At 39.6% G+C, this 9880-nt stretch overlaps 1 protein-coding gene across 2 annotated transcripts in view; it reads left to right on the top strand.

The window, feature by feature from the left end:
• The first annotated feature begins 7828 nt into the window (after positions 1 to 7828).
• Positions 7829 to 9880, top strand: part of prex2 (phosphatidylinositol-3,4,5-trisphosphate-dependent Rac exchange factor 2) — a 107482-nt gene continuing 105430 nt past the window's right edge. The window contains exon 1 of one of the 2 annotated variants that reach the window (XM_034706250.1): positions 7829 to 8298. In XM_034706250.1, the coding sequence (XP_034562141.1) occupies positions 8146 to 8298 (153 nt within the window). In that variant the 5' untranslated portion in view covers positions 7829 to 8145. The remainder of the gene's footprint in view (positions 8299 to 9880) is intronic. The other variant, XR_004634516.1, reaches the window with a different exon arrangement.

Raw genomic sequence — 9880 nt, 5'->3', positions numbered from 1 at the left:
GGTTGCCGCTTGGTGGGAACCAAATTGGACCAATGTAAAGAAAATGTTTTTCTCATGTGGAGAGGTAAAATAAAAATTGCCCAGAAAACAATAATGAAGCATTGTTCATGCTTTAAAGCTGTTAAGCTCCTAAATCCTTAGCTTCCTGTTTCCTTATACCTCTTTACCCTAAACCCGGAGTGTTAACCAGCCATCAGCTCTGTCAGCGCCCTGGCCCGGCTCCACCAGGAGTCCCTCTGTGCAGCTTTAGGTGGCTCTCCCTGTTATTCCAGGCTTTTCGTGCCTCCGTTTGATCCTCTACTTATCACCCAACACAGTGATTAAATGTCTAAGTCAACCGCCAGCCTTTTCCTTTTGTGATTGCATGGCAGCAGCACATTTTTCACATGCTTCTCTCCAGTGTCAACAGTGCGCCACCTGTTTTACACCCAATTACTGTACAACAGAGCCCAAACACTCCCTGCTGCCTCCAAAACAGGCACAGACATTACAGCAGACAGGGCAGGAATGCTGGTTTAGACAACATCCGCTTCGTTGCACAAGAGATGTTAAAAAGTGGATTTAGGACTTTAATTGTCCTGATGATGATGATATTTGCAGGATACAGGTGCTCAAATAAACCGGGAGAGAACTAGCATGATAAGTTCAGTTTAAAGAGATGCCACCTAAAGATGTAGATGGATCCTCTCTCATTCTGTTATACAGGTGATCCTAGAAACCAGAGGATTTGTTCACGGCTCTGAGTCATAACTAAAGAACATTTTTCACTTTAATGTTTAAACACAGAATTTCAGTCTAAAGGTGTGTAGTCAGAGGTCAGAGAAGCATACTGGACTGAAGATGTTTTTCCATATCTGCACGGTATACAGATCTTCCTCTATACCATATCAAATATATCCTCTCCAGCTTCCCTTCTTTTGTTCAGTTCACAGGTGTGCAGACCTTGATCCTTTTACAGGGGCTTGTGCAGACCTTCAGACTTCTTTGACTGGGGTGGCTCAGCTGGGGCATGGACTTCTGCAGGAATGGAATATATGTGTACATATATGTGCACACACATAAAAAGATTTTTCTAACTCCACTAATAATATACTTTGACTACCAACATTTAAATCTCGGGCAGATGTTTGGGTGCCCCATATAGAGGCTATAGTGCTTGTCGCAATGGTTGCAGGTTCGACTCCCAGCCTCGACCATTTACTGGATGCCTTCCCTCCTTCTCTTCTCCACACATTTCCTGTCTCTCTTCAGCTGTCCTACACAGGGAAAACTGATAACAAATATAACACATAAACAAATAAAAATATCTAACACAGATGTTATAACTGCTTCTTTATTACATAAAAAGGTAAACCAGATCATCAACAATAAAACTGATGTGTCTTCATTAAAAGTTTAAATGCCTTAAAGTGCTGCAAGGGGTTTGGTGTCGTGACAGTGCGACAGAAGAAACTTTCTTACTTTTTCCACAACAAATAATCATTGTGAGTGAAACTCTGGGTTGTCAGAAGTCATCAAAAGAATATTTTTTATCAGAAAACACTGCATACACATTGAAACAGGACAAAATCAGCAGAGAGATAAGTGACTCTATACTTTAATGTTAACCCCAACACTCCACAAACTTTCCTTTTCTTTAATGATGGTTTATTTCAAACAGCATAACAACATATTTTCATGCGTTTTGAGTGTTTTGTTTTTGCATGACTTGGCATACAGCAACATTCAAGGTTCCTTGTACTGGGATTTTATAACAGATCAACATCAAGCGAAGACCTCAACCCAAACAGAATTACTCTTATGTGAGACAACTTAATCTGTATTTATTCATACGTGGGTGACTCACTGCTACTACTAAAGTGATGTATAGCTCATGCAACAAATAATACATTGTAAAATGTTTGCTTTCAGTATTTGGTGCAGCTTGGTCGACCTTTTCTGTATCTCTGGTTTGAGGGGTGGTTGAGAGTCTGTGGGACGCAGGAGGTAACGCAAATGTGCATAAAATATCTCCATCTGTAAGAAGCTCTTCCACAGCACGTTAACTCAGGTTCAAAGAGTAAAAACATCTCTACTTTTAAAGGACATAAGTATCCTCCTCCTCACAGGAAAGTGTCTTCAGACTTTTCTTAAATGCACCAGCTTTAAAAGAGGGATCTACTGTCAGAGCTGTTTTTTTTAAACTAACCAAGAAACTGAAGTGTTTTTGAGCAGCAGGACAGCTGCACACAGAAGCATATTCATGAAGTGCTCACTCTGCTCCATGTATATCATGTTCTAGGATTTGTGGGCAGAGTGAATATGGTCGCATGTTTCATTGGCTGGTCGTTTTTTGGGCACAGACTTGCAGCTTTCGGGAGCCAGTGTGGTAGAGTGTGTGTTGTTTTTAACACACAGGAACGCAGACCTGGGACCCGGGTGCTGTTTTGGGGTCTGGTTAGCGGAAAGGTGGAGAACCATGCATCTTTCTTAGAGTTGAGTCTAACTCTTTTCAATCTTGTCAAGGCATGGAGGTCCAGAAATCAGCATGTTTCTCCCTGAGTCTACGCTGAGGGTGTGAATGAGCTCTTTGACTGGAGTGCAGTCTGAGGGAGGGCTCTGCGCTGGTTGGGGAGGGGGTATGGTCAAACTGTGGAGCTAACTGCAGCTCTTTGTGATGTCTTTAGGGCCTCTGCAGGATCTGGGACTCCAACTGACCCTGACGGGGCTATGAGTGCACATCTATGACCTATGACCCCTAAAGAGAATTAAAGGCAAGGAGCAGATTGTTTAAGATGGTGCACCGATTAAGGTCCATTTGGCAGCCAGAGAAACGTACCACTCTCACAATGAACAGGTCATTTAAAAGATAATCACAGTTACAAATAGTGTTTGCTCTGTTTGTGTGAGTTTAAAGCACAAAGACTTATAGTGGTGCACATCAGGCGAGTTGGTGCTGATGGGGAAACAACAAAGCAGAGCTCAGTGGTTAAAGATAAAAAAAGTGGAGGAGGATTTGTGAAGAGTTCAGCTATTGTTGCTTTAACCACTAAATCAGATAAGAGTGTTTGGCAAAACAAGTAAAGTTATAAAGGCAAAGCAGCCTGTTTTCATGTTCAAGTGATTCCAAGCTTTCTAGATATTTGCAGCCTTGAAATGAGGAACTTTTCTGCTTTTATTCAGAGAGTTTTGGAGCCAAGGTCACAGGGCTTTTGCAGTGAGAGTTGCCAGATTGTGAAACTGACAGTAATAATAACACAGGCTACATCACTCTCCTCTTTTTCAATATTAAATTGGAACCTTATTTTCATAAGACAGCACTTGGGAGTACTTTAATATTTTCTTTTGTTATGTTTTATCTGCTGTGTTTTTCTATCTCTTCCTTCTTTGTAGAAAACATAGGAAAAGTTTTATATAAAAGTTATTGTTATAAAGATCAAAAACTCAGTAATGCATTAGTTACAGATGAATTAAAGCTGCTGGTAGCACTGGATAGGCCCTACCACCTTTGTGAACATCACTGTGTGCTGCAGCCATATGATCTGCTGTACCAGCTGCAGAGAGGCCACATGGTCGAAACATGGCTGTCATCAAGTGTAGGAAATTTAGATAAATAGAGAAGTGTATCTACAGGGGCGGATCTACAGGGGTGGCATAGGATGGCAAGTGCCATCCTAAAACACAGCCAGAACCAAACTCAAGCAAACAGAACCAGAGCAAACTCAAGCAAACAGAACCAAAACCAAACTTGAGCAAACAGAACCAGAACCAACTTAAGCAAACAGAACCAGAACCAAACTCAAGCAAACAGAACCAGAACCAAACTGGAGCAAACATTATTAATGTCCTCAGTTCAGGTTGGCATTGAGAAAAATCAGATGCCTCAGCTTGGATGGGCTGATCTGATTTCTCCTCTCAGAGAGTATTTGCCTGGTCTTCGAGAAGACTCTCTCAGAAGGAACAGATGTAGCCACGATACACAGCCTCCCCTCCATCACCTCTATCCTATGTCCTCACATGTGATTGGCCGCATGGCCGCCATGCTGACCAATCAAAACAAAGTTCTGTTGTGAGCAGAGCTGGGGCTGAGCAGCTAAGCAGCGAAAGGAAAAAAATGGGAGCCGGCTCTCTCTCAATGCGAGCCGGCTCTTCTGACTCACTATAAAGCATCGGCTCTCAGAGTCACAGCTTTTGATCATGACACATCTCCGCAGTGAATGCAGCACGAGATGACGCGACATTACCACAGGACAGCATTGTCAGAGAGACAAGAAGACAACGTACATATTCCAGGCAGTGAGAGGGAAAAGACATCCACAAATGACATCATTTAACACAGTCTGAACTTTAAACACACAGAAAATCAATAACAGCCAGTGTTTCCCCTACCTATACTGTTCATTATATCTGAACATTTAAGGAAAAATATTTAAAGCCTTATGTTTTATTTATATATCTTATACTTCAAACAATTTTTACCCATATCACATATATATGTTTTAGCATTTCTTAAAACTAAATTGCCTGTTTTGATTTTTAAGGAGGGGGGGTGGTCCTGTTGAGGGTGTGGGGCGCCCCCTTATCAAAGCAGGAATACACCCTCATTTTATATGTGGACAAATCAACTCAAAAAGACATCCAGAAAACAGAACAATATATGTAAAAATAATATCAAGCTTTGACCAAAGTATACCTTTTTAAATTAATTCAGCACATAGACATCTGCCATGTTGCCACCACTCAAAAATGTTCTGCCCCCTTCTTGCCACCCCATAAATATTTTCCCAGATCCGCCCCTGTGTATATGAAATAAAGACTCTTTCCACAAGGTGGTGTTATGATGATGACTAAATAGTAAAACTAGTAAGTGGAACTGTTTAGAGTGGGACGAGAATTTTCAGGAGTTTTTATTAAATATTTTGGAAACTTTTGAGAAAGTAATCTGGAATTTTGGGAAATTTCCAGGAACTTTCAATAAGAGTTTTTGGGGGTATTAAAAGAATTATTTGGAGAGCATTGATACATATTTATGGGAATTTTTCAAGGAAAATTTGCAAAACTAAATCCATTGAATTTTCATTTAAATTTAGAAGATTTAGGGTAATTTTTCAAAATTTCTTTTGAGATTTTTTAGGATTTTTTATTGCAAATATTTGGAAACTTTCTAGAATTTTCTATTTTCATTTTAGGGGGTACTTTTGGGTAAAATGTAAACAGAAATTTTGCCAATTTTTTAAGAGTTCTTGGGAATATTTAATGGAAAATTTTAGCTGATTAAAAGTCCCTATTAAATGCATTTTTGAAGGAAAATCTGTCATTTATCATTGATGTTCAATTGTACAACCATGTTGCCAGTCGTGTAAGCAACTGAAATATCCTGAACAATATAGAAGTAGATTTAGAAAGCTTCAAAGTCTCAAAGAACAAAGCAATGGGTGACGTATGGAGGTTTGGGGACTTTGATTGTGAGCTGGATATCTGAATCAGTGTTGACTAAAACTTCCTTCATAGATGATTTAATCACAGCACACGATCAAAAGTAAAAAGAGGGTTGTGTGTTACTTTCATTTACCGCTCACTGGGGATTACTGAGAAATAAATGAGCTAAATGATGGAGGGGTGAGATAAATCTGAACGAAAGACAATAACTTGTTCCACTTTGTAAACATCAATTTTCACCGCTGCAAAAAAAGTGGTTTCCTTTCAGAGTCTTTGAGTAAAGATGAGGTCTGAAATATTTATTTAAATGTACATTAAACTGTAATCTCCATTTATGTTTAATTTTAGGTGTTAATAAACAGAAGCAAGCAGCTCTTCGCCATCTGACACTTATTCTCCATTTGAAGAGCAGAACACTTCAGGCGACCCTCAGCAGGTAGCACTAAACCTCAAAAATATACACTACAATAACAACAAACTCTGAGGGTCAGGAAGTTAACCTGCACTTTTCAGGACTCGGCTGATGTCAAAGTCAGGCTCATTCAGACAACAAAAGCTTTGTGAATTCAAAGATGAGTTATGATGCTTGTATGACCGAAAAACCTTCAACTGAGATAGACCAGCATTTTAGCTGAAACAATAGTGACCTCTTGTGGCAGAAAAGAAACAGTGCAGCACAAAAGTTTATCATCAAGAAGTGAACAGTACTGAATTTAACCACCAGAGTCTACCATATGTCAAGGTTTAGTCAGGTTTAACAGCTCTGTCCTCATCTCACCTCACAAAACTAACTCTAACTGGTAATTGAGACATAAAATCACCTCATAAAATAAAGACTTCCTCTGGTGCTGATAGATTGAGGTGGCCTTTTTCTTTTCATTTGAATGTGCTTCAAAAGACACACTTCAGGATGGGCTGAGATTAAAGAAGAAACATAAAAGATGTAAACAACTTTGATTTCTGCTGAGAGTAGACAAATGAAAAGCTGCTGTTAGAAACACGAAGGTAATTCGTTTTAGGATGTAAAGGTTCCTTGGAAATTACACCCAAGCAGTGACAACAAGCTGCTTTTGTGTCAATGTGTTGATGCTTACCTAACTTATTATCACCTATGGAAATTAACTCAAAACTTAAGAGAGAGATCACCGATGATCATTGATAAGTTTGCACAAAATTCAAAGACACACAGCAGACTGAGAGATGGATGCAGTCTTCAGGGACAGCAGCTGCAGGATCTTTACATTACAAGCTTATAAAAATGAGCATCTGCTCGCTTCGTTAGGATAATGTCCTTCAATAAAAGTAAAATGAAAATCAGGGAGAGGCACTTTGCTGCAGACGTGACACGTTTGTTACGAGAAAACTGCTGTAAGAAAATTTTAAGGAAAATACTTTAGTTTGTTTCTTTTTAGTTTGTCTAATGAGAAAGGCCAAACTGTAACAACAGCCTGAACAGCATAGCAATGAATTTTGAAAGTCAAACAAAAACATTATACTTAAAGGGTTCATTATCGCTATGATTTAACATAAGACACAAAGTTATAAGATAAGATAAGATATTTTTGTATTCATCCAACGACGGGGACATTTAAAGTGTTACAGCAGAAAAGTAGAAAGTGCAAAACAGTATGAAGTAAACAAGGGCATATAAAATAGTAATTATCAAAAAAAAATAGCAATTAAAAAGTCGATTATCATATCCTAAGAAAAGTATGTACAGATCTAAGTAAGTAAAATGTACAATATATTTACAAAAAACAGTGATACAGTGAGAAATGTGCACAGGCTACTAACAGGTTAAAAAACAGCATACAGAAGTAAGAAGATGGTTAGTATTTCTCAGTCACACCCTGTTTCAGCATTTAGTCCTTGCTAGGTTTCCAAGTGCTCCAAAACAAATTAGACACACTTACAGTATACATTTCCATTATGTCACTTCATATGTATTGATAGAGTAAGGTTGAGTAAATAAGTATTGTGCAGTAAAACTTTCAGCTGTGATGTCCAGTTTGATTATTTTGTATTTATGGTTTGATGCGTTAATGTTGTAATGTTACAAAAAGTTGGTGAACATTTGTTGTATCCTGCCTATGATTCTGAATTGTTAAGCTAAAGGGAGAAACAATAAATAAAGCTAGAAGTACATCAACTTGACTTCATATTACAGTTCACAAGTGTCAAAATGAATATTAAAATACTTTGAGTTTCATCTGGTGTCGGTGTTTATAGCTTTCAGCACTTTTTACCTGCAGTCTCTATCGTCTGTATGATCACAGAGTAATTAGTTGTAATAAATGACTGTGAATCTCCTCTTTAATACCTGTTGCTTTGGTTTTATTTTGAAAAGTTAAACCGGAAGTGGTAGTGTGTTGTGTTACTTTGACTCTGGTCCTCCTCTGCGTTAAACACTATGGGAGGCTGAACTCAGATGAAGAGTGTAGGAGTCACATGGACCCAACTTTCTAACTGGTGTCCAGTCGTTGTCCTCTCCTCAGTGACGCTGCGTGGACGCTGTCTCGTGTTGTTTTGTTTTAAACTTTCTTTCACATTTTTCCTTTAAATCGACTTTCCCTGCGTTTCCTCTCAGCATCCAAACATTGTTTTTCTACTTTTGGTGGACTTCCCCTGCAGAGACCTGTCGCTTCCTCTACACTACCATGCTGCAGACTTTACATTCTCGTCTGTGATGTGAAAATTTCTCCAGCTGAAGGAAAAAAGAAGGTTTGAATGAATTTAGTCACAATGACGGAGGAGAGCAGAGGTGAGCACAGAGCTGAAAGCGGGAAGGACCTGGAGAAACAGCTCCGACTAAGAGTCTGCGTCCTAAATGAACTTTTAAAGACTGAACGGGATTATGTTGGGACTCTGGAGTTTCTCTCGGTGAGTTTTGTTTGTGCACTCGAACATTTACTGCACAGAAAACACATTTAACTCCAGTAAACGAAGCCCTGCAGCAAACAAATAAACACAAACAGGCAGCCTGTTTAGTATGCATGGTGCATCAGAACTCTCCTACAAGTGTTACATGTCAATAACCTCTCTGCATGCTTCTGTGGCTCTAAAGTGATGTTAGCAGAACTGTTAACATAAGACTTCACTTTTTAAACATGTAACACTGTAATAGGAGATGTTAACTCTCACAGTGAAAGTTTGAAGTTAGGAAAGCAGGCACAAAGATGCACAGCTTCAGTTAATGCCCAGCTAGTGGGGTGTTAAATCCACTTCTCAGCCTTACCATTGGCTGTTTAAGGCTTTTACTTATTTAAATCCAAGGCTGACTGAACTTTTAAAATAATCACAAGTTTTTGGGCAAAAGAAGCATCTCTATATCATACTTTCTCATCTTACTTGACAAATCCAAGAGGAAGAAACTTCCATAACCACACACCTTAGCTTGTAACTTTTCTTCTGCAGCATCAGTCCTCCTTTGAGAGATTAACCCACTTCCCACACATCACAGATAAACACAGGAGAGTGTAATTTTTCTGGCTTCTTTTGCCAAGGTCTGATTAAATCCAGAAGTGTGGCCTCTTGCCAAGAACTGCACAGGTGGAGTCAAATGAAACCCTCTGTCTTTGGCGCTCATCAGGCCGCACACTGAGGGTTACTCTTGGTCGCTTCAAGACATGAATGATATGCTGGCAGCTAAATGACATAACATTAAGTAATAGCTTCAAAAAAGACAGGAGAGAGGGTGGAACTTTGAGACGTTTAGACAAGAAAGCTGTGAAATCTGTGATAATTAACTTTATTTGACTAAAAAGAGGTGTTTAGGATGTTAAAAGTGAAAAACGTCAAATGAAAACATTGAATTGGAGGTCTTCCATTGTACTGTCCTCTGCAGTTTCAGTTTTTCTGTGCAACAGGACTTTACTAGGAAGTCCGGTTCCTATTTCTCAGACCACATGTACGAGCGTGCACACCCTGACCTCCCTCCCACTCCCCAGATGTTTCCAATGGAGGACAGAGGGACCAAAGAGGGAGGGGATGGGAGCTGGATCTGGCCTTTCTTAGAAGTGGCATCACTGGAGAAATGAAGGAGGCGATTTCATGAGGGAACGTGTCCTCTGTCCTAATAGTGGGAGAGAAAGAGAGAGAGGGGGGGGTTAAGGGAATGCAGCCACCCCTCCTTCATCTCTCCTGTAGTGGTGGATCTGGGATTCATTTCAGAAGTGACGGGTTCTTACAGGGGGACTTTGTTCTGGGGCGGATGCATCTGATCAGATTGAGATCTGACAGAGGAAGATAGCTGTTGTTGCTGTAGATGCCTGATGGAGTTGATAGAGCTCGGTGATGGTGATAAAAATGTGGTGGCTGACTGGAACCAAAAGATTTGCAGTACAGGGAACAAGCAGCTAAGTGATAAACACAAGACATGAGAACAGATACAACTTTGTAATCGTGCTGAAACAAACACATTAACAGGGAAGGCACTGCAAAATAAAAGTTGCAATGTCAGAAA

The sequence above is a fragment of the Notolabrus celidotus genome, chromosome 17, assembly GCF_009762535.1.
Source record: "Notolabrus celidotus isolate fNotCel1 chromosome 17, fNotCel1.pri, whole genome shotgun sequence".
In the NCBI taxonomy this organism is placed as follows: domain Eukaryota; kingdom Metazoa; phylum Chordata; class Actinopteri; order Labriformes; family Labridae; genus Notolabrus; species Notolabrus celidotus.
This window is presented reverse-complemented; position numbering and strand designations above follow the sequence as displayed.